Below are 25,408 nucleotides of genomic sequence, written 5' to 3'. Positions count from 1 at the left end.
CACTTACCAAAACCAATCCATCTTGGTCGATGACCTTTGCCGGCATAATAACTTAAAACTGCTGATACTAACATTTGACTGATGTCATTGCCTACCGATATTAGACCAGTATTTTTCGATGGTATCTTAAAACGTTTCTCGATCGTTGTTATTGTTCCATTAAAGTAGGCATATGTCATTGAGAATATACATCCTACCAAGCCGTACAATATGACATATGATGTTTGGTTAGCAAATCTGCAAATAAAAATATTCGAAGAGTTTGTAATATAAAATAATTGTAAACTTGTAGGAGAGGGCTATTAGTAATACTAGCTGGGTACTAGGTTCTCTTTCTTGATAACGATATTATACGTATACAAACATTGTTATTATTGGAAAGGTTAAGATTCTTTTTCGATATTTTATGATGGAGTGTCGTATCATTTTAATTATATCGTTTTATCTCGTCGAAGTATGAATATCATTACACAAAAATATGCGTCTTGAACGAATGTTTTGGCTTTAAGGCAAAACAAACAAAAAATAATCTTTGCACATTGTGTAGGGTAGGTTATAACATTTATATTAATCTGCCAACACGTAATACTGTTATAGAAGGAGAAGAATAGCATGTTTAATTAATTCACTCCAGGAAATCAGAATAGCCGACCCAAATCATTTTTATACCCTCAGCCTTTAGGCTAGAAAGGGTATATACTAGGGTGGGGCGATTTGTGTGGAAGGAAAAAAACCTTAATGAGCCCTTCTCGTTTCTGATTCCTGGGATTGAACTGAGCAAAAAAGTCCACTGGACCATATATATAGCGTGAAAATCGAGCCTCCCGATTTTGACTTTAAGTTTTTTATTGACGTTTTTTGGATATTTTGGCATATAACAGCCAAACCATTGAGATTTTCGATCCAACACAAATACTAAAATTGTAGCCAAGACAGTAATTGAAAACTCTCTAATACATCGCAAAAGCATTGGAACGCTTTTTCAGGCAGTTTTGGCCTTAAGAATGTGCAAACTTTTCGGAAAATGTCGATAAATGACATAGTGCTACAAAATTTTACCAAAAAATTATTCAAGCGTTCTGATGCAAAATTCTATCGTAATGGGATCCATGGACAACGAAAATGCCTTTATTTCGATTGGGTAACTCCGTTTTATTTTTTTATAACGCTAAAAGTAGTGAAAATCTGGGTTTCTTACATTTTCAAATTTAAACGGACATATCTTCTTTTTTTCACAACGGATTTCTAGTGATCCTTCTTCCTTTTAAAGGGGTGATTAATATCTTTAGAAGAAGTTATTATTTGTTTAAATCGGTTAACAAATGGCTAAGTTATAGTGGTTTAAGTCTGAAAACCCCCTCAAAAAACTATAACTGAATAAATCTGTTGTGAAAAAAAGAAGATATGTCCGTTTAAATTTGAAACTGTAAGAAACCAAGATTTTCACTACTTTTACCGTTATAAAAAAATAATACGAAGTGACCCCAACGAACTAAAGGCATTGTCGTTGTCCATGGATCCCACCACGATATAATTTTGCATTAGAACACTTGAATATTTTCTGGTCAACTTTTGTAGCACAGTGTCATTTATCGACATTTTTCGAAAAGTTTGCACTTTCTCAAGGCCAAAACTGCCTGAAGGAGCGTTCCAATGCTTTCGCGATGTATTAGAGAGTTCTTAATTACGGTCTTGGCTAAAATTTTTGTATTATATATATCCAAAAAACGTCAATAAAAAACTTAAAGTCAAATTTGGGAGGCTCGATTTTCACGGTAGATATATGGTCCAGTGGACTTTTTAGCTCAGTTCAATCCCAGGAATCAGAAACGCGAAGGGCTCATTAAGATTTTCAAATCGCCCCTGTCTAGTATATACACATTGATGCGACCAAAAATGTGCCTCATTGAAATAACGGTTTTAGACCCCAATTATTTTTGGACGATATTCATTTCAGACAATTTGAAGTCGATTTAGCCATGTCCGTCCGTCTGTCTGGCTGGCTGGTGCGCACGATAGCTCTAGAAGGAAACAACCGGTTCGAACCAAATTTTGGGTATCGTAATATTTCGTCCAAACTTAGTTTAAGTTCGAAGATGTGCCATATCGGTCCACTCCTTCGGGTACCTCCCCCGTAAAATGGTGTGAACGATAACTCTCGAAGGGAGCAATCGATTTCGTCCAAACTTTGCACATCGTATTATTCCTTCTAGATATAGATCGGCTTCAAATATGGACTATATTGGGCCACTCCTTCGGATACCTCCCACACAAAATTCGGGTAAAGTGAAGTTTAAAAGATCCTCTCGGATCCTTTTGAAATTAGTTTCAGTGAGTTGTCCTTGCGCTCCCTTTACGACGGTACAATTTTTTTCTTGCACAAATCCATACTTCCTGAGATATTGGCCTAAAAGTTCCAAGAATCCCTGACGGCACCAACCAAAATGGCAAATCCGCAATATAATTCTCACAGGGAGTTTCTGATTGGTGCAGACTTTGCACATCATATTTTTTCATGCAGTCATGTAACAGGTTGGAATATGGACTATAGTGGTCCACTCCTTCGGGTACCTCCCACACAAAGTTCGGATAAAGTGAAGTTTCAGAGCTCCTCTCGGATCGTTTTGAAATTGGTTTTAGTAAGTTGTCTTTGCGGCTCCCTTTAAGACGGTACAATTTGTTTCTTGCGCAAGTCCATACTTCCTGAGATATTGGCATAAATGTTCCAAGAAACCCTGACGGCACCAACCAAAATGGCAAATCCGCGAGATTATTCTCGAAGGGAGTTCCTGATTGGTGCAGACTTTGCACATTATATTATTTTATCCAGTCATGTATGAAGTTGGAATATGGGCTAAATCGGTCCACTTCTTCGGGTCCTCCCACAAAAAAATTCGAAAAAAGTTATATTTAAGAGCTCCTCTCTCATCGTTTTGATTCTTTTTTCAGTAGGTTGTTCTAGCGGCCTTATTTAACACGGTACAATCTTTTTCCGGAGTAAGTCAATACATCCTGAGATAATGGCCCAAGCTCCAAAACCCTTCCGGTACATACCAAAACGGCTATTGAGCAATATAACTTTAAAACTTTTTCAAAAGTTTCTTTCAAACTTAGTTTAACGTAATTTAACATTTCGAGTCCTATATGAAGAAGTTTGGTTACTAAGAATGTTTGGTATATGTCAATGATTTGGTATAGCCCCACATTACGGTACATACAGATTTTAAAGCAAACTCGTGATACAAAATCAATATATTTCATATACGGCATAATTATTGTGTTTGTTTTGGTCAATGGCTGTGGGTATATCTCTGTCAGTACAGCTGACAGATACTTTCTTACTTGATAAAGTACTTTTTTGTAGTCGTACTAATTACAAAACCCCCTACTAACCTATTATTTTAACAAGGGCACTGATTAACTAGTTATTCTGCGACCACTAGAATAACCAGTTATTCTATGGCCACTAGAAGTTGAAAAATATGCTAAAAAACATTCTAAAAATAGATAATTTTAGAATAGTTGAGGTGGAATTTATTTTCATTTTCAAAACAATTTATATTTTTATTTTATTGTGCTCTCTGCTGGATTTGATCATGCGAACTTCTGATTTGTAGACGAACACACTATGCCACGCGGTCGAACGTGAATCTCAACGCTTACATGCTAATAAAAACAGGGTCATCGAAATAATTGGGATACAAAGCGGCTTTAGACCTGTGGAAGTTGGTTCATATAAAGTTGAGGTAGTTAAAGACTTTGTCTAAAAACAAAATCAAGACTTCGTCAAAATCACAACTTGTCAAACAAAAATAACACGTTACAAATCACTGATACTACCCGTGCGTGGGTGCTTCCGTAAGCAGATAAGGCATTGCTTGGAGTGTTTGAGAGAAAAATTCTTCGTAAGATCAACTTGCCGATATGCGTTGTATGAACCACGAGTTATATCTGCTTTACAACGATATCAGTATAGTTAAACGTATCGAAATACAACGATTGTATTGGCTAGGCCATGTCATAAGAATGAACGATGATGAACCCGCCAAAAAGGCGTATAAATACGGGCCGCATGGCCCGCGGTATTCCAAATTGTTCTTGTAAAAAATTCATGAAGTTAAGCCAATGGGGGAATACTCCACTCAAGCAATCAAATGAGATTGAATCTTCAACAACAAACAAAACAAACAAACAAAAAACAGCGGTGCCTCCGCTCAAAGGGAAATTTGTTAAAAACAAAATTCAAAAAACAACCTCACAGGCAACTATGGTGATGTTTTTTTTCAACTCACAGAATTCGATGAATTCTTAGTTGATACGTTGCTGACATGTTGCAAAATATTTTGATTTTGGCGTTTCTTTGGAAAAGCCGAAAAGTGAGTGTGATTCTCATTCATATGGGAATACTAGACACTTAAAGAGTTCGGTTTTTCGCTAAAAAGGCATAATTTCAAAAACTGAGAAGCCAATTGATAATTCCCTTCGCCGGGATGAAATCATGATATTGGTAGCGATCAGTAAAATTTTGCAACACTGTCAGTTCGTTTTGAAAAACATTACTCTCTGTAATAGAGGGTAATAAATGAAGTTGAGCCAATGGGGGAATACTTCACTCAAGCAATCAAATTCATGAAAAATTTAATATTTCGTGCAAAATAAGTGGCCATAACCCCTTAAGCAACAAATAGAGAGGAATGTGAATATTAGCTTAGTTCGGCTTATTTCACAAATGTTATGTAGAGGGTCAATTAAGTTAGTTACGAAGACAATTTGTTTTGTAAGCGATTCGTACAATAGTTCTCAATTTCAATAATTATTTTTGTTTTTTATTTTGCTTAGAGTAAATTTGACAAAAATCCCTCGAAATACATAAAATTGGACAATACCGGTCCATGAGAGTTTGCAAGTACATTTTATATCTTCTGCCAACACAAAAACTGACTGACTAAAATCTTCAAACAAATCTTATATTAGGTGGGCCCCCTAAAATGGGGTCATTGGCAAAACTTGGATATATACTGTCAGATTTTTTGCAAGGAATGTTTTGTACCTGTAATAATGTTTTGTACCCCTGGCTAAAACTTTCAAAATATCGAAAATGAGTGAGAGATTTTCTATGAGGGTTATATAAAGACCTATACCGACAAATTTCCAGTGGAAACTTTTATACCTCCAAAGAAGACAAAATATCACATTCCAGCCATTTCAGGAAATATTGCGGCTTCAACCTTCAAGATACCGAAAATCTGAAGGTACCGCTCTATAGGGACAATATGAAGACTTGGACCTATGCCGACAAATTTCAGATTGAAAATTTTATACTCCCAGCGAAGACTATATACTCAATTTCAACCATTTTGGGGGGATATTGAGGCCACAACCTTAAAAATACCGAAAATCTGAAGGTACCGACCTACGGGGACTATATGCAGACGTGGACCTATGTCGACAAATTTAGCATGCAAGTTTTATACCCCCAAAGAAGACTAAATACCATATTTCAGTAATTTCGGAGAGGTATTTAGGCTACAACCTTCCAACTCTGAAGACATAAACCTATATTAACAAATTTCAGATGGAAAGTTTTATACCCCCAATGAAGACTAAATACCAAATTTCAGCCATTTCGGGGGGGATATAGAGGCCACAACCTTCAAAATACCGAAAATCGGAAGATATCGTTCTATGGCGGCTATATGAAGACATTGACTTAAACCGACACATTTTAGGTGGAAAGTTTTGTATACCCAACGAAGATTAAGTACCAAATTTCAACCATATTAGTGGTATATTGAGACCACAGCATTCAAAATGAGGTTCCGTTCCATCGGGGCTATATGCAGACGTGGATCTACACTGACAAATTTCTGGTGGAAAGTTTTATACCCCCAACGAAGACTAAATACTAAATTTAAGTCAATTCGGTGGGATATTAAGGCTAATACCTTCCAAATACCGAAAATCGGCAAATTTCAAATTTCATTTCGGGAGATTCCGTTCTATCGTGGCTATATGAAGACATGGACCTTTACCGATTAACTTTAGGTGGAAAGTTTTATACCCCCAACGACGACTAAATACAAAAATTCAGCGATTTCTGTGGGATATTAAGGCAAAATCCTTCAAAATACCGAATATCGGCAGGTACCGTTCTATGGAGGCTATATTAAGACGTGAATCTATACCTACAAATTTCTTATGGAAAGTTGTATACCCTCAATGAAGACTAAATTCCAAATTTAAGCCATTTCGGCGGAATATTGAGGCTAAAACTTTCCAAACACCGAAAATCGGGAAATACCGTTCAATGGTTGACATATAGCGACAAATTTCCGGTGGAAAGTTGTATGTATACCCTCAACGAAGACTAAATACCAAATTTTAGACATTTTGCGGCAATATATTGAGGTCACAACATTCAAAATACCGAAAATCGGGAGGTAGCTTTCTATGGGGGCTATATCAAAACGTGGACCGTTGTAACTTGTATGCCCAATTACAAAGCACTATCTTAAACATAGCTGATTTGAACAGACAGGCGGATATGGTTATACCGACTTAGAAAAACGATTCTGCACCCGTTTGCAGCGTAGATTAATTTCGGGCTACAAATTCTCATCTGATTATTGTCCGACGCGAATAGCAAATTATGCAAAAAACAAGTAAAAAAATATTAGTCGGCTTTGCCGACACAGATATACCCTTAGCCTATGTGAATTGAAACTTTCATCTAAGGACAGATCGAACGTATTTAGGTTTTTTTTTTTTAGAATTTTACAAGTTAAACTAAATTTGGAATAAATATTAGGAGATCCCAAGTTTCGACCAAATTGAGTGGCCCGTTCAAGAGATATCATGCATACCATTTTAGTGACATTTTTTTAAGTGCTGGGGGAAGTACCGGAAGTTGTGGACCGGTATTGCCCATCTTCGAATTGAAACTACGGGAAGTTGTGGACTGGTATTGCCCATCTTCGAAGTGAAACTTAATTTGGACAAAATATTTTTGGACCAAATCAGTTGATCAGTTCGAGATTTATCTCCAGCCACTACATATAGCTAGGAATTTTAAGGCCTTTCGGTTTTTTTAAGAAGTATGGATTTGCCCTGAAAAAACTTTTTCCGTTGTAAAGAATGCAGCGAATGCAGTTGGTTCAACAAAAATAAAAGTGATTCGGGAGCAGGTCTTAAAGTGAACTTATCCGAAATTTTGTGTAGGAGGTACCCGAATGAGTGGACAAATATAGTCCTAATTTAAATCTGATCACTGTCTTGTAGATATGGTAGGAATGGTAAAGTATGGACGAAATCGGTCGCTCCCTTCAAGAGTTAACGTGCATACAATTTTTCCGAACATTTTTGAACTTTTGTGGGAGAGGTACCTGAAGGAATGGACCGATATGGCCTTTCTTCAAGCATAAAATAATTTTGGGCAAAATATAACGATGGACCGAATCGGTTGATCCGTTCGAGAGTTATTGTGCGCTCCAGCCACTACACTCGGTGTCGTAGGGAATTTTTGCAACTTTCAGGCTATTTTATCAGGAAGTATTAACTTGCCCCTGATGAATCTTGTACCGTCGTATAGGAGGCAGTAAATACAAGTTGTTACAACAAAAATCAAAGCGATTCGAGAGCAGGTCTTAAACTGAACTTCTCCGAAATTTTGTGTGGGAGGTACCCGAAGGAGTGAACCGATTGAGTCTATATTGGAACCTTATCTAAGTCTGGTACAAATTTTACTATGTGGAAAACATGGACCAAATCGTGCACACAAATTTTTCGAACATTTTCGAACTTTTGTGTGGGAGGTACCGGAAGGAATGAACCGATATAACTCATCTTTGAACTTAAACTGAGTTTGGACAAAATATTACGAATGCCAAATCGGTTGATCCGTTAGAGATCAAGAGTTATCGTGCGCTCCAGCCAGCCAGACAGACGGACGGATATCGCTAAATCAACTCCAAATTGTCTGAAACGGATAATAGGTCTGCTCGATAACCCAAAATTGTATAAATTTTTACAAACTTTTACACAATGCTGTCCGGTATTAAAAAAGAACTGAGAAGTAATTGCAAGTGCTTGCAAGAACTTTCAACAACTTTCAGGTACTTTTTATTTGCGCAGCTGTCGAACAGACCTAATACAGCAAAAATACGCATCATAAACTTGAAGGCGTATGTAATACAAACAAGCTCAATATTTTCATGTATAAAAACCCAAGGACTAATCCCCGCTTTTATGGATTCTATTTGAATAATATATTTCTTGAAATTCCCAATTAATTTAACAACAGGGTTTCCTATTATTAATAATAATTAATTGGACTTTCATAGCATACTCTGCGACTTTCTTCACATTATTTTCTTTTTTAAAACGATAACAGAGGTCATGTGGCTATATAATTCTTTAAAAATATCCAAAATATTTTTTTGACATGTATAAAAAGACTCCTGCATGTTTTTTATTTCCACTTACCTTTGTAGGAATTTTCCCTTGAATATCCAAAAACCACAGGTCATATCATCTGTTAAGGGTGTATCACGTAACCATTTATTAATTTCCTCTGTTGTGTTGCGATCCAATTCGGATTTTTCATTTTTCTTAAAACCATTTTTGGGTACAGTTCCATTTTCTGGAACTTTAAGCAAACGTGCCTCCTCCACATCAATAACATCACGATCATCGGCGGGTTCACTTGTTCGATTATCATTAGTGTCACTTTTATGGCACGAATTTTCTTCAATTTCCACCATTTTCTACAGTGTTTTTCTTTACAATAAATAGTTTAATTATTTTCAATTATTTCTTATAGGACATCAGAAAAGAGTTTTTTTTATTATACTGCACAGTAATTTAACATCACACTTTTGCACTTTTTTCCACACAAGCACACACAGTTCCGGGTCTTGAGGTCCTCAAAATATTTATCCGATATTCTGTGACTGTCTTCGAGGCCAGTCACCACAGAAGTGTTATTTTTAATAGTGCTGCCGTTAATAATCACTCCTTGCTTTATTACTGGAAAAAAACGCGTCAAAGATTAACAGTGGCACGAACTGCAATCACATCTATCTCTGGTCTCTGGATGATAGATAGTCTCTGTTATCGGAGTGCCTTCTTCTCATGTTATTACTTGTCATTTTTTGCTATTCAAATAAAGTTTGTCTTGTTTGTCACATTTATTTTTGTTGCAGACATATTCGCTGGGTTATATATTTCCATTCAATATGATGATTATCATCTCATCTGTGTTGTCTATGAAAAACGAAGTGAAAAACACCGTTTGTTATGCGTGATAAAGAGGTAAAGAGATTTGCTGTTAAATATATAATAGGATGTCATTTCATTGGTGTGTCATCTCAAGGTGGCTGTGACACCAGGCAAATGAACTATAGTTTGCATAGTGAAATGTTGAAGAATGAAAACAGAAAACATGGGGCAAAGTTCATTTTTAATAAACTGGATTAAAATTATTATGGGCAAAGTATTTTTTGTATTCTTAAGTATTATTTAGGATTTAATTGTTAGGGAATATTTCATGATATCTGCCAAAATGTTTGATTGCAATTGTATTAATTAATTCCACAACGATATTTGAGCCATGAAGCTTTTGGTTAGTACACTATGCCCACTAGAAAAGACAGATATTCAGCAAACAAATTGATAAAACGCGGAAGAGGTTTAAAGCTTTAATTGGAAGGTTAGTTATAGCAAATAATACTACCAGGAACTACGCACTTTCTCACCAAAACAAATGCAGTTTCCTACATTTCATAACAATAAAATTAATAATAATAATAAAAATAAAACAACTAAGATAAGTTAATTGCATATCACGCTGTTATAAAGTGGTAAAGCATAAACCTACACACATCGTTCATTTATAAACATATTTATTTTATAACATTTCTTCTGTCTTCTGCAAAAAATAATACGATTACACTAAATTTTCTTTACTAATCCATTCAAACAATGGGATTATGCGAGGGAGGCAAAACACATTAGAAAATCCACTGTCACTGTCTTATCTTTCGCTAAATAAAAGAGAGGAGTCAAAACGCCACAAGATACCGACATCATTCGACTGCGTTTAATTTGTTTGAATTGTGTTCAGTGTTCAGCGTTGTTGTCGCCAGTTTTCATGTTTGTAAATTGAATGTGAGATTTGTTTGCCTTTGGATTCGTTTGCTGATCCCATTGAAAATTATTTACAATCAACACATATTTACGGCAACAGAAGACAGATATGAAACGTGAGGGCATCTCATCAGATAAAAGAGAAAATAGAAAGATACCGAGATCATCCCCTTGGTGGATTTTTAAATTTATATTTAGCCAGCAAACAAAAATTCTAGTATGATATTTTAAAAATAAAAGAAAATTTCGATATCTTTCATATTCCTGCTATATGTATACAAAAAGTGTATAAAAGTGCTTTTAAATTGTCTGCTCATAAATATTTTTAAGGTGTTGTATTTGTATAGTAAGTTTGCAAATATTGATTAATTATAGTTTTCACATTCAAAAAAACTGCTTACAGCGAAATAAATAAAAAACATGTTTTACATCGGCCGAAAGTAAAATTTTCATTAAAAACGTTTCGATGCTTTTCGACGAGAATTGTGAAAAAGAGTACATCCAATTCATACAATGATTAAACAAAAAAGTTTTGTATTAATTTTCTCGTTTAGAGTTAAGCTTGATGATCGGAAATTTTTTGCAAGTGAAAAAGGAAAGCCAAGGACTCGAACCCACACAGTCACCAAATTACGTTACCTGGTTTCGCTGTTGGTTAAGCAGCTCTTCAGACGTATCGACTGTCGAATGGCTTCTCAGTCCCAGAACTTTTCGTTTTTCAAATGCAAATGTGTTTTTATACATTAACCTGTCTTCAATCGGCATGTACCTTTGTACCTATCTTGTTAGGATTGTTAGGATCCTCAAATGTCAAATTACGGGTAGTTTTATCGCTTTAATCCTCAAAATACCGAAAAACAATGGCCTATTCCACGAAACAACTTATCGCTTTTCACTTTGCACTTATCAAAAAGCAGCTATTTTGAAAAGTGATAATTTTTTTTTGTTCCACAAAATTACTTTTCAGTTTATCTTGGTACTTAGCAAATTTGACTATCACTTTCGCAAAGTGGTTGTGCTCTCTTGCTTAATTTTTCTGCCATCTTGCTAAATCTCTCCGTTCTCTTGCAAAGTGTGGGTGCTATTTTATCATCTTTGCATTATTTTCTGATTTGCAACGATAAATAAGACATGTAACAAGTAAAAAAGTGTCAGTCGGCTTTGCCGACAGATATTAAGGTCTCTTCAGAATTTTGTGGCCCTTTTTGGACATTTGAACATGCCGACAAAAATGTAGATTAGGCACTAAGACACAAATGCTGAACTTTTGTGGGGGAGGTACCCTTATGGAGGACCGATATGGACCATTTTAGAAGTTAAACTAAATTTTGACAAAATATTAGGAAATCCATAGTTTGGACCAAATTGGTTGCCCCATTCAAGTGATATCGTCCTAGCATTTTAGTGATATTTTTTAAATATTGGGGAGAAGTACCGGAAGTTGTGGACCGATATTGCCTCATGAAACTATTTTTGGATATATGACGAAGACCAAATGTTGTACCAAATTGATCGAACATTTCGAGAATTATCGTGCTCTCCGTAATCTGAACTTATCCGAATTTTTGTGTAGTACCCGAAGGAGTGTACCGATTGAGTCCATATTGGAACCTCATCTAAGTCTGGTAGAAATTTCACGATGTGCAAAGTATGGATAAAATCGGTTACTTCCTTCAAAAGTTATTGTGCGCACAAATGTTCCGAACATTTTCGAACTTTTGTGGGCGAGGTACTGGAAGGAGTGGACCTATATAGCCCATCTTCGAACTCAAACTAAGTTTGGGCAAAATATTACGAATAGACCGAATCGGTTGATCCATTTGAGAGTTATCGTGCGCTCCAGCCAGCCAGACGGACGGACATTGCTAAATCAATTCCAAATTGTCTGAAACGGATTTCGTCCAAACATACTTGGGGTCTAAAACCATTATTTCAATGAGGCACAGTTTGCCCGTATGAAAGAGGATATAAAAATGGGACGCGAGAACAGAACTGAAAAGTAACTGGTGTACTTAAAGTGAGTAATGAAAAAAAATTAATAAAATAAAAATAATAAAAATAAAAATAAAATAAAATAGAATAAACTAAACATAAAATAAAAATAATATAAAATAAAAGTAAAATAAAACAAAATATGAAATAAAAATAAAATAAAAAACTCTGAAACAGACTTTAGTCTAAGTGATTTGTGGGGTGGTTCGGAGGGTGTTGATCGGAGGTTGGAAGTTCGGAATGGGGTGGTTCGGAGGTTGGAAGTTCGGAAGCAGGGTGCAGGGTGGAAGTTCAAAATCGATAAAATATAGAAAAATTAAAAGCTGATAATTTCGGTATCAGCTAAGCTATTGGGAGTTGAACCAAGAATTCTGTTGCAAAAATCTTCCAAATAAAGTTCTCAGCAATTCTTCAGAACATTCCCAAACTCTAAAGTGCTTATTTCAGGTTGTTTCAGCGGAATTTTGTACCATATTTTTTACAACACGTATTTCAAACACTGTTCAAATGAGCAGTTTATTCTCGTATTCGAGATTTCACCACTTTATTGACATATTTATTAAATTGTCATCGAAAAATATACTAAAAACAATGTGATAGAAAAATTTAACAGTTTTGGAGATATGGTGCGAAATGTATACAAATTATGGAATTTTAAGATATTCATTATTTTTCCAAATATTTTATTCTTGCCCTTGTCTACAAATTTCAGAGGTCAGAAAATATTTGCATTAGTTTCAGAGATATAGCTCCGAATAAATTTAAAAAGTCAATACTTAACCATATTTAGATGGGACTATACAAAGCCATGCTGAATCTGGCACAACAAAACCCAACTAGAGTTTGTACTTTCCAAAAATCCTCAGTTTAAAATGTTTGCACAAGATTTCCTTAAAAGTTTTGCAATCCGCAAGATAGCTCTCGCAGCGAGATTCTGATTGATACAAACTTTGCACATTGTATTATCTCATCCAGTCATCTATCGGTTTGGAATATGGAATATATCGGTCCCGTTCATCGGGTACCTCCCACACAAAATTTGGGAAAAGTGCAGACTGACGACTCGTCTGGGATCTATTTTACAACGGTCATTTCCATACCTCCTGAGATAATGGCCCAAAAGCTCCAAAAAACACTGCCGGCACTTAGTAAAATAATGTGTAGCGTGAAAGGTAACTCACAAACTTTTTCAAAAATTTCTTTCCAACTATGTTTAACGTAATTTAATATTTCGATTCCTCTATGAATCAAATATTTTCCACAAACCACTGAGTGCACCCCGATTCTACCTACTCCTTATCGCCGAGTCCTAACTACGTGTCCTAAGACAACACGTGTAGAGAAGTTTTACATGGCTGAAATGTCGCCAAAATTGCCGAAGGGCATTTTTTGCAACCGTTGAAAAATAAATGTTGCCTGTTCTGGGAATCGCACCAGGGCATTCAGCGTACATGTCGGTTGAGCATGGCTCCCTCCGTTGTAACCATTGAAATGCAGTTACAATAATCTATTTTTAAACATGACAGTTTCCAGTCAATTGTAGTTGTTACCGGTATTACGACCATTTGAATAACAAAATGGTATATTCCAACAATATCTTTTCATATCTTTATTATTTAAAATTTTAGGTTAATCTTAAATGATGTTAACAAAACACGGTGCTCTTGAACCAACTTTACATGAAAGGAACTTACAGATAGGAAGTTGAGAAAATTCAAAAAAAAAAAAAAAAACAAGTAAAAAAGTATCAGTCGGCTTTGCCGACATAGATATACCCTCAGCCTGTGCAAATTGAAAAACTTTTTTTCACAAAAAAACTTATGTATTTAGGGGGTTTCAAAATTTTGGTCTCGTATGAACCGACAAAAATGTTGATTAGGATTTAAGTTCAAAAATTTTGCTGAAAGGTACTTATAGGAATGGACCGACATAGACCATGGGGGTGCCATAGGGGGTTTTTACACCCTTCGGGCTGTTTTCTCAAGAAGTATGGACTTGCCCCTGAAACAACTTTTACCATCGTTATTGAGGCAGCGAATGTAAGTTGCTTCAACAAAAATCAAAGTGATTCAATAGCAGGTCTTAAAGTGAACTTATCCATAATTATGTGTGGGAGGTATGGGATGGAGTGGACAAATATAGTCCATATTCGAACCTGATCTATATCTGGTATATATTATGAGAATGTGTAAAGTATGGACCAAATCGGTCACTCCCTTCAAGAGTTATCATGCCCACAATTTTTCCGAATATTTTTGAACTTTTGTGGTACCTGAAGGAGTGGACCGATATGGCTTAGCTACGAACTTATAGTAAGTTTGGAAACAATATTACGAAGGCCAAATGTTGGCCGGAATCGGCATTTCCGTTCGAGAATTATCTTGCGCTTCCACCCATATACATGGTGTCATAGGGTTTGTTTTTCAACTTTCAGGCTATTTTTTCAGGAAGTATGGACTTGCCCCTGAGGAAACTGGTATCTTCGTATAGGGGACAGTGAATACAAGATGGTACTACAAAAACCAAGGCGATTCGAGAGCAGGTCCTAAACTGAACTTTTCCGAAATTTTGTGTGGGAGGTACTCGAAGGAGTTTACCGATTGAGTCCATATTGGAACTTCATCTAAGTCTCAGCTTCAGCCTTTAGGCTAAAGAGGGTATTTACACTTTGATACGACCAAAAATGTGTCTCATCGAAATAATGGTTTTAGACCCCAAGTATGTTTGCACGATATCCGTTTCAGACAATTTTGAGTAGATCTAGCAATGTCCGTCCATCTGTCTGTCTGGCAGGCTGGTGCGCACGATAACTCTCGAACGGATCAATCGATTCGGTTCAAATTTTGGGTATCGAAATATTTTGTCCAGATTCGATTTAAGTTCGAAGATGGGTCATATAGGTCCACTCCTTCAGGTACCTCCCCCACAAATGTTCAAAAATTGTCGCAAAACTTGTGCGCACGATAACTCTTGTAGGGAATAACCGATTTGGTCCATACTTTGCACATCGTGTAATTTCTACCAAACTTAGATAAGGTTCCAATATGGACTCAATCGGTTCACTGCTTCGGGTACCTCCCACACAAAATTTCGGAAAAGTTCACTTTAGGACCTGGTCTCGAATCGCTTTGATTTTTGTTTCCGCAAGTTGTATTTGCTGTCCTCTATACGATGCTGTAAGTTTCATTAGGGGCAAGTTCATACTTCCTGAGAAAATAGCCTGAAAGTTACAAAAAACCCTATGACACCGTGTGTAGTGGTTGGAGCGCAAGATAACTCTGGAACGGATCTGCCGATTCGGTCCAAAATTTGGCTTTCGTAATATTTTGTCCAAACTTAGTTTAAGTTCAAATATGGATTATATAGGTCCACTCCTTCCGGTACCTCCCCCACAAAAGTGCAAAAATGTTCGGAAAACTTGTGCGCACGATAACTCTTGTAGGTAATAACCGATTAGGTCCATACTTTGCACATTATGAAATGTCTACCAGACTTAGATGAGGTTCCAATATGGACTCAATCGGTAAACTCCTTCGAGTACATCCCACACAAAATTTCGGAAAAGTTCAGTTTAGGACCTGCTCTCGAATCTCCTTGGTTTTTGTTGTAACATATTGTATTCACTGTCCCCTATACGAAGGTACAAGTTTCCTTAGGGGCAAGTCCATACTTCCTGAAAAAATAGCCTGAAAGTTGAAAAACAAACCCTATGACACCATGTTTATGGGTGGAAGCGCAAAATATACCTCGAACGAAATGCCGATTTCGGCCAAAATTTGGCCTTCGTAATATTGTTTCCAAACTTACTATAAGTTCGTAGAAGTTCGTACACCACAAAAGTTCAAAAATATTCGGAAAAATTGTGCGCACGATAAATCTTGATGAGAGTGACCGATTTGGTCCATACTTTACACATTCTCATAATATCTACCAGATATAGATCAGGATCGAATATGGACTATATTTGTCCACTCCATCCCGTACCTCCCACACAAAATTTTGATATGTTCACTTTAAGACCTGCTATTGAATCACTTTGATTTTTGTTGAAGCAACTTACATTCGCTGCCTCAATTACGATGGTAAAAGTTGTTTCAGGGGTAAGTCCATACTTCTTGAGAAAACAGCCCGAAGGGTGTGAAAACCCCCTATGGCACCGCCATGGTCTATGTCGGTCCATTCCTTTAAGCACCTTTTCCGCAAAATTTTTGAACTTTAATCCTAATCAACATTTTTGTCGGTTCATACGAACAAAATTTTGAAACCCCCTAAATACATAAGTTTTTTGTTATAAAAAATTTTTTTTTAATTTGCACAGGCTGAGGATATATCTCTGTCGGCAAAGCCGACTGATTCTTTTTTACTTGTTAGGTTTTCTGTTAGGTTTTAACGATTTGCTTGAAAACGGTAAGTGTTATCGAAATGGGACTAGAGAAAATCTTATAGCTGTTAAAATTCTCTACTAGATTGGCTTACGCAATTTTTTTATAGGTTGTACTATTTTTGAGATATATGTATAAGTTTAAGTAGGGAAATCAGGGTAAAATTTTAAGTCGATATAACCATCAAGATACATCTCGCAATTTTTAAGAAAGAGCTTTTTAATTTGGTACAAAAAAGCTTATATTACTCCTAGGATGTTTGGTACTGCAAATGGGCTATATCGGTCCACGTTTTGATATAGTCCCCATTGAATGGTACCACCCGATTTTTGGTATTTCGAAGGTTTTATCTTCATTATCATACCGAAATGACTAAAATTTGGTACTTAGTCTTCGTTAGGGGTATAAAACTTTTCCCCAGAATTTTGTTGGTATGGTATGGAAGAACGGTACCCCCGATTTTCGGTATTTTAAAGGTTGTGGCCTCAATATTCCTCCGAAATGGATGAAACTTTTCCCCGAAATTTGTTGGTACAGGTCCACGCCTTCATATATCCCCCAGAGAACGATTGCGGTATTTTAAAGGTTATGGCCACAATAATCAATTGAAATGGCTGAAATTTGGTATTTACTCTTCGTTAAGGGTATTCAACTTTCCCCTCTAAATTTGTCGGTACAGGTTTACGCCTTCATATAGCCCCCTTAGAACGGTACCTCTCAATTTTTGGTATTTTGAAGCTTTTGGCCTCAATATTCATCCAAAGTGGATGAAATTTGGTATTTAGTCTTCGTTGGTAATATAAAGATTTCCCCCAGAATTTCGTTCGTATAGGTCCACCCTTCATATAGCCCCCATAGAACGGTACCTCCCGATTTTCGGTATTTTGAAGGTAGTGGCCTCAATATTTCTCCGATATTGCTGAAAATTGGTATTTAGTCCTCATTTGAGGTATAAAACTTTCCATATGAAATTTAAAAAGCCTTTATTTTATATAGCCCCCATAGAACGGTACCTCCCGATTTTCGGTATTTTGAAGATTGTGGCCACAACAACCCACAGAAATGGCTGATGTTTGATATTTAGTCTACGTTGGAAGTAAAACCCTTTCCGACTGAATTTCGTCAGTATAGGTCCAAGTTTCGATATAGCCCTCATAGAACGGTACCTTCCAATGTTCGTAATTTTGAATGAATTTTGAAATGACTGAAATTTGTTATTTAGCCTTTCAAGGGGTTAGAAAATGTTTCAGAAAAGACTGATCAGTATAGGTCCACGTCTTCCTATATCCCTCATAGAAGCGTACCTCTTGATTTAAGGTATTTTTTAGGTTTTAACCACATTATGTTGGTATTTAGTCTTCTTTGAGTCTAACGACTTTATGTCAGAAATTTGTCGGTATATTTGTTGATATAGCCCCCATAGAACCGCACCTCCCGAATTTCGGTATTTTGAAGGTTAGCGACATTGTTTTACCGAAATTGCTGACATTTGCTATTAAGTCTTCTTCATAAACGAAAGGAAACCAATTGTTCTATTTTACTAGTTCAGACCGGCCGACCTTAAAGTCGTTCGTTATTGATTTTTCTCATCCAAGGTGTAAGCACCTTCCATTTAAAGTTGGTTCAAGAATTTGGTATTTAGTCTTCTTTGAGTCTAACTACTTTATGTCAGAAATTTGTCGGTATATTTGTTGATATAGCCCCCATAGAACCGTACCTCCCGAATTTCGGTATTTTGAAGGTTAGCGACATTGTTTTACCGAAATTGCTGACATTTGCTATTAAGTCTTCTTCATAAACGAAAGGAAACCAATTGTTCTATTTTACAAGTTCAGACCGGCCGACCTTAAAGTCGTTCGTTATTGATTTTTCTCATCCAAGGTGTAAGCACCTTCCATTTAAAGTTGGTTCAAGAGCACCGTGAAACATTAGCAGCCAACATAATACCGTTTTTTCTCTTTTATTTTAGCTAAAATTTGCTAACTAATTTAAGTAAACAAATTAACAAAACAAAATATTAAAAAAGTGGCACCTTAGTATTTGTTGTTTGCAGCCTTAGAGAAAATAATTTTAATTTAGTAGGCTAAGATAAGATTGTGTTAAAGTTAAATAAAAAGATTATCTAAGGTTGGTGCCATAAACAAAGATGATGCGCCACAGCAGATAAAGTTTTCGATAAATAAATGTCCAAGCTATAAACGAAATATTAGGTTGGAGAGTTGTATAAAACTAATGATAAATAACATAATTAAATTATGTACACATTTTAATAAGAAGAAATGTTTATGTTTGTGAAAAGAAAGTCCCCTGATTTCAATTTAAACACGTTTTGATATCCACGCTATAATTTTTATTAAATGTTATTTAACAATCATATCTTAATACCCAAAACACAGTCTTCTAAAATAAGAGATATTTTTGTTCTAAATGTCATATTTCTATGTTTATATTTTTAGCATGTTCCAAGATAATATTTCTAAAAGCATACAAATAGATACTGTATTTGTATGCAGTATACAAATACAAATATACTATAGAATTTTCTTAGAATTGCATTTGATGATATTAGGTAAATTTGATGTGTATTCTTTAATAAAGATTTGAGATCACTCGAACTTCTGCTTTTGTAATCTCATATTTTTTATTTATTAAGTAAATAATTCTATTGTTGTTGGTTTTGTTTTTTTTTTTGAGTTGCACAAAATCCACATCAAATGTCATAGCCATTGCCTGGAATACTTCACTCTGTTATAGACAATTTATAATGATTTAAAATGTCAGCTTTTTCACGTGCTTAATTGTTTAGAGTGTCTTCTCTTAAGAAGAAGATGAAATGTTTTCACTAATTTATTTTCTCTGTCAAGTGTAGCGAAAATTGCAAACTTGATCAACAGTAGCTTCACTAAAAACTACAAATGATAATTAATATTTCCGTTTTCTTTGCTATCAGAAAAAGGGTGTACGTTTTGGGGTGTTAGCAGTTGAAAATAAAAAAATACCGGTACCGTTATAGGGACCTATACCACAAAGTGGGTCTATGTTTACAATTGTTGATAGAGACGTTTTTAACCACTATGAACCATAAATGCCAAAATGATATGTTTTTGCACGAAAATGTAGATAAACAAGTAAGAAAGTATCTGTCAGCTGTGCTGACGGAGTTATACTCAGCAAAAAATGAAGTAAACACAATAATTATGCGGTATATAAAATGTATTGATTTTGTATCACGAGTTTGCTTTAAAATACGTGGAATATGTAAGTATGGTAATGTGTCATTGTCGTATACCAAAAATTTTTAATAAACAAACTTTTGATTCTGAAAGAACTCAAAATATTAAATTACGCTAAACTAAGTTTGGAAGAAATTTTTCAAAATGTTGAGAGTTAGTTTGCATTCTATCCATTTTTTTAATGTCAGGCAGGGTTTTTTTTTGAGCTTTCGGTTCATGATCTCAGGAAGTATGGTATGATTCCGGAAAAAAGTGTGCTGTTGTAATACATACAACCAGAAAGAAAAGAAAGAGAGAAAATGACACCACAATATCATCATCATGACACCACAATATCATCCGTTGTCGGTGTTAGGTCGAAATGAGAACGCCGCTCAGTGTTGCTGCTTTCATACAAAAGTGGACAAAAATAGAAGACGGACGAAATTTTATATAGAAGCTATATTCAAACCTGATCCGATATTGACCAAAATTGATATATTTCATTCCTGTGCCCTCATAAGTACTTGTGCAAAAATTCGTCAGCCTAGGCCATCGATAAAACTAAACAGGGGCTTGAGGAAGCATCCCATGTTAAATTTGAAGGCTATTCATCAAAAATTGAGCGAATAATAGCAAATTCGGGGAAAGATATCTATGGTGGCTACATCCAAATCTGAACCGATTTTTATAGGGGGGCTATATCCAAATCTGAACCGATGTATCTCAGATGGTTGCAGGGATGGGCAGAATGTTTTTACACATTTCGCTTTGGAAGAGATGTCCAATTAACGGAAATCAAGAGCCAAGGTGGCAATCAAAAGATATGCTCTACGAAATATTAAGAATTTATATAAAGGGTGTTTTTTTAAGTTAGATAGAACTTTAAATTGTAAAAAGTAACACAAAAAATTAAATTTTGATGATTTTTTTTTTTTATTTGTTTCAGTATACTCTGACAAATCATCATAAATAGACTTACGCTTGAAAAACGCTACGAAATTATCCAAATTTACTTTGAAAATCAGTCGTCGATTCGCGCAACTTATAGACGACTTCGTCATTTGTATGGCGTACATAATCGTCCATCTGAACAAGCGCATTTTTGGCTTAACGGGTTTGTTAATAAGCAAAATTGCCGCATATGGAGTGAGACCAATCCACAAGAGACCCTACAGACTCCATTACATCCAGAAAAATGCACCGTATGGTGCGGTTTTCACGCTGGTGGCATCATCGGACCTTATTTCTTCAAAAATGAGGCCGGAGCTCGCGTTACGGTCAATGGAGATCATTACCGCGCCATGATCAATGATTTTTTGTTTGAAAATATGGATGACATTGATCCGGATGGCGCTACGTGCCATACGGCGAACGCAACCATCGACTTATTGAAATCAAAATTTGGCGATAAGTTGATTTCGAGAAGTGGACCTGTCAATTGGCCTCCAAGGTCGTGCGATTTGACACCTCTCGATTATTTCCTGTGGGGCTACGTGAAGTCACTGGTTTATGCTGATAAACCAGCAACAATTGATGCCTTGGAGTCCAGCATTGTTCGTGTTATTCGTGACATACGGCCAGCAGTGCTCAAAAAAGTGGCCAAAAATTAGACGCCCAGAATGCACTTCGTCAGCCGCGGTGCCCATATGCCCAAAATCGTTTTCAAATGTTAATGTCACGTATTGATCTTTCGAATAAAAAAATTTTTGATTACAATTTAATTTTTTGTGTTATTTTTTACAGTTTCAAGTTCTATCGGGCTTAAAAAAACACCCTGTATCTTTAATTCTTGATAACACTGTGCAACATTTTTGAGCCAATCGCGTGCAAACAACTTCTCTCCAGAATTTTCTGAAAGTAGAGGACCAATAGGCAAAATCCATATTTGGGTTTTGTTTTCTTAGATCGGGTTCGGTTTTTATGGCCTCATCTAAACATGGTTAAAGATCGAATTTTTAAAACAAATCGGGGCTGTATCTCTGAAACCAATACGAATCCTGTTTTGACATCTGCAGCAAACTTGTAGATAAGAGCAAGAAGAAAATATTTAGAGGAATAGTGAACTCGAAAAATTGCATTTATTGCCTCAAATTTTATAATATATCTAAAAATTCTATAATTTGTGTATATTTCGCAGCGTATCTCCCAAAATTTTAAATTCATCTTAATATTACCTTTTGGGAAAGTATTCTCTTGAATGTAATACACAACTCTTCAGAACATTATGTTGTTGTAAAATGCCTCTATCGCCTTGTTTATAGAAAATTTTTCAACAACAATTTGGTAAATATTTCAATAATGCATTGAAACCCCCCAACATGAGAGTAAACAGCCTGTGTGAACATTGTTTGAAATAAGTTTTGTAAAAGGTATGTTATGAAATACCCCTTAAACAACGTGAAATAACAATTTTAGAGTTTCAGAATGTTCTGAAGAATTGATGGTCACATTATTTGGAAAATTTTTAGAATGGTTGCTTGTTTCAACTGCCAACAGTTTAGTTGTTACTGACCGGAATTTCAGAAATTATGTAAACTTTTCTATATTTTAACGAGTTTGATGCGCTAGATGCAGCTTTTCTTAGTACATATGTTTAACACATAAGTTCTACTAATTTAGGGCTACAATATTGCTGAAGACTGCAAAGCAAAATTCTTATAAGTTTCGGAGATAAAGGTCCGATCACTGGAAAAAAGGCTCATTTTAGGTCGGTTTAGATGAGGCCATAAAATCTAAACCCGATCTAAGAACACAAAACCCAATTAAGGTTTTTGTAGTCTCAATATGCACTTTCAGAAAATGCCCATTAGAAGTTGTTTGCATTTCTAGTGTTGCACACTGTAACAGTACTTTGCCCATGTCCAGTTGATGTCAACTTATTGTACTAAAATTGTATATTTATAGCCCACCCATCAAACAACTACGTAATCGATCTTACCACCTGTTTCCATTCGAGGAATATGCAGATTTCCGCCACAAAATCTACAGCCACTCTGTTCACCACATGGACAGTGCAGTTTGGACGTGAGTTGAATCCCGTGGTCGACGGTAGCAGAATTCCGACCACAAACTGCCCTAGAATTTTGGGGGTCACATTCAACACTACATTCACATTATGCGAACACGCCACAGCTATCTGCGACAAGCTGAAAAGTAGTACCAAGGTCCTCAAGTCCCTAGCCGGCAGCACTTTGTGTGCAGATAAAGAAACCTTGTTGACCACATATAACGCGATAGGTCAGTCTGTGGTAAACTATGCGGCTCCAGTCTGGTCCCCGAGATTATGTGATACGAATTGGAAAAAGATTCACACTTGCCAGAATGCCCTGAAAACAGCAACAGGGTGCCTCCTGAAATCTTCAGTGGATCTTCTACATGAGGAGGCAAAGTTTTTTTCCAGTGAAGCAACACAATGAGATGCTTTCGTGTCAGTACCTGCGTGGATGTTACGTGTGAGCCATCCCAATCACCATCTTTTGGGTATGCCTGGCACATTCAGGCAGATCAGGAAGGTTATCCATGCTCTAGAGGGAGATACAGGAGAGAACCCCTAGATCAACAAGTATATCAAGCAGGTTGTAATAGCATTCACACGGACGCAGTTGCCAAGGCCTTAAGCAATTATAGTGTGAATAAAGTACTCGGAGTACATCACCCATCTATCGCAGATGAGGAGCGTCAGCGGCCACGACAAACTAGAGTAGTTTTGGCTCAACTACGCTCGGGATATTGCAGTCGCCTAAATTCTTATTGGGCGGAAATCGATCGCGCCGTGCAAGACATCTGCCCAGTATGCGGCATGGGCCGCACGACACAGAACACCTTTTCAATTGCCCCGCCAAACCTACTTCTAACTCCAGTGGATCTCTGGCTACATCCCATCGAAACAGCCATTTTTCTGGAACTGGAGATAGACCCAGACCCAGATTTAACGGAGGAACGAACATACAAACATAATAAAAAAACACTGTTACAAGAACAACAAAACAACCATCAAATCCCCATCCAAAACATTAAATATTATCAATAAAATTTTCAAAAATAATTATTTTAGTGGTCGTCTTATTTTCATACGATTATCGCTTTAGATTACCTGGAAAAGAGCTATAACTTCGTTATGGATGCACATATCGGCAAAATTCTTTCTGATTCGTCGTATCTGATGCGTTTACTCAGAGAAAGAAACGTAAACATATATAAAAGTGAATCTCCCATTTTTCTATGTTTGTCCACTGTGCGCTGTTGTTAATTTGACGACGAGATGATGTCAACGGTTTCGAGAATTGACAACGTACTGTGGTCAAAGGGAGCATGTTTGTGGTTGTAATATTAAAGATTAACAAAAAATAAATAATAATAATGATGGTACAAAAAATGAACACGCCTGTGCTCATCTTTTTTCCTCTGTGAAGTGACTGTGAAAACAATCTTCTGCAAGAAATTTCAAATAGATCCGAGACGAGTCTTCATAATATGGAGGATATAATTAAATTTGTCAATCCGTTTGTAACTCATCGAAATATTCATTGGAGACCCTATAAAGAATATATGACGAAAAGTCATTGCACTGTTATAATTCGCGAAATATTACAGTGTACCCCGAAATATTGCCATAGTTGGAACAAACTAAGTGTTTTTAATCAAAGCTCAAAAATGTGGCTAAAAAAGTTAATTTGCGCGGAAGCTATGACCGCGTAAATGAATAAAAATAGGTAAAAACGCGTTGAAGCACACGAGTTTTTTACGTTGTTATTCGATTGGCGGTTAAACCATTTAAATTACGGATATCTGTCCAAAGTAAAAGTAGAAGAATACAAAATGAAAACCACACTTCTAAAGTATCACATTTCAAAATTTCCACTGCATCCACCTTTTATGGATGTTGACATTTTGAAGCCGGATTTTAGGTCTTTTTCGTATTTTTAATTTAACTGGAACGCGCATACGAGTGTTTTAAAAAACTTAATAGGATTAAAGTACTCACAATTACTCATAATTTGATATGTATATTGGCTATGTAGCCCACACAGCAGCAGAGTGATATACTGCCAAAGGCCAAAATTTAGTGCGATATTTTTTTTGAAAAACCCTATTTTATGGGTACAGTATTTACAATATACTTTTGATTGTGCTGGGACCCAAAGACATTTTAGTTTTTTTTACGGCCCGAATTATACAAATCATAGATTGTGAAAATCCATCGACTAGAACGGCGAAAACAGCAACTGCAAAAACCGAAAAATGTGCGTAAAATGTTTTTATAAGTATCGCGGATTTTATCTCGTTTTCTGTGGATCGTTTCCTTTTCAATGAAGAAACTGACACATCACTAGCGTTTTTGCGAAAACAGCGGTTTACAAAATTAAGTGTGTGATGCTACATCCACGGATTTTGATGGATTTTATCGAAATATGTTTAGATCGATGTATTTGTTCATGGATGATAGGCAAATCGGATGCGCAAAAAAGTGTATGCACTAGAGATGGGCACGTGCCTAAAAAATTAGGCACGAACACGGACCAACATTTTTATGCACATTCACGCACAAACACGGCGTTTTTCGAGAAGGCACGAACACGCATACTCACGCACGAAATTACAAAACCAGTAAGGAAAGGATCAAAGTCGGGCGGGGCCGACTACATAATACCCTACACCACTGTGAATATGTAAAAT

General features: G+C 36.1%; 1 protein-coding gene across 32 annotated transcripts in view; it reads right to left on the bottom strand.

Annotated features, from left to right (window-relative positions):
* Nucleotides 1-25,408, bottom strand: part of LOC141406321 (solute carrier organic anion transporter family member 74D-like) — a 49,345-nt gene that overhangs the window by 15,080 nt on the left and 8,857 nt on the right. For 14 of the 32 annotated variants that reach the window (XM_073991579.1, XM_073991586.1, XM_073991592.1 and 11 more), the window contains 2 exons: nucleotides 8,482-9,261; nucleotides 8-237 (listed from right to left, as the gene is read on the bottom strand). In XM_073991579.1, the coding sequence (XP_073847680.1) occupies nucleotides 8-237; nucleotides 8,482-8,759 (508 nt within the window). In that variant the 5' untranslated portion in view covers nucleotides 8,760-9,261. Of the gene's footprint in view, nucleotides 1-7; nucleotides 238-8,481; nucleotides 9,323-25,408 lie in introns of all 32 variants that reach the window. The other 18 variants (XM_073991601.1, XM_073991605.1, XM_073991599.1 and 15 more) reach the window with 4 other exon arrangements.

This window comes from Musca autumnalis, unplaced genomic scaffold, assembly GCF_047663935.1.
Source record: "Musca autumnalis isolate F117 unplaced genomic scaffold, ASM4766393v1 scaffold_5, whole genome shotgun sequence".
NCBI classification, from domain to species: Eukaryota; Metazoa; Arthropoda; class Insecta; order Diptera; family Muscidae; genus Musca; species Musca autumnalis.
This window is presented reverse-complemented; position numbering and strand designations above follow the sequence as displayed.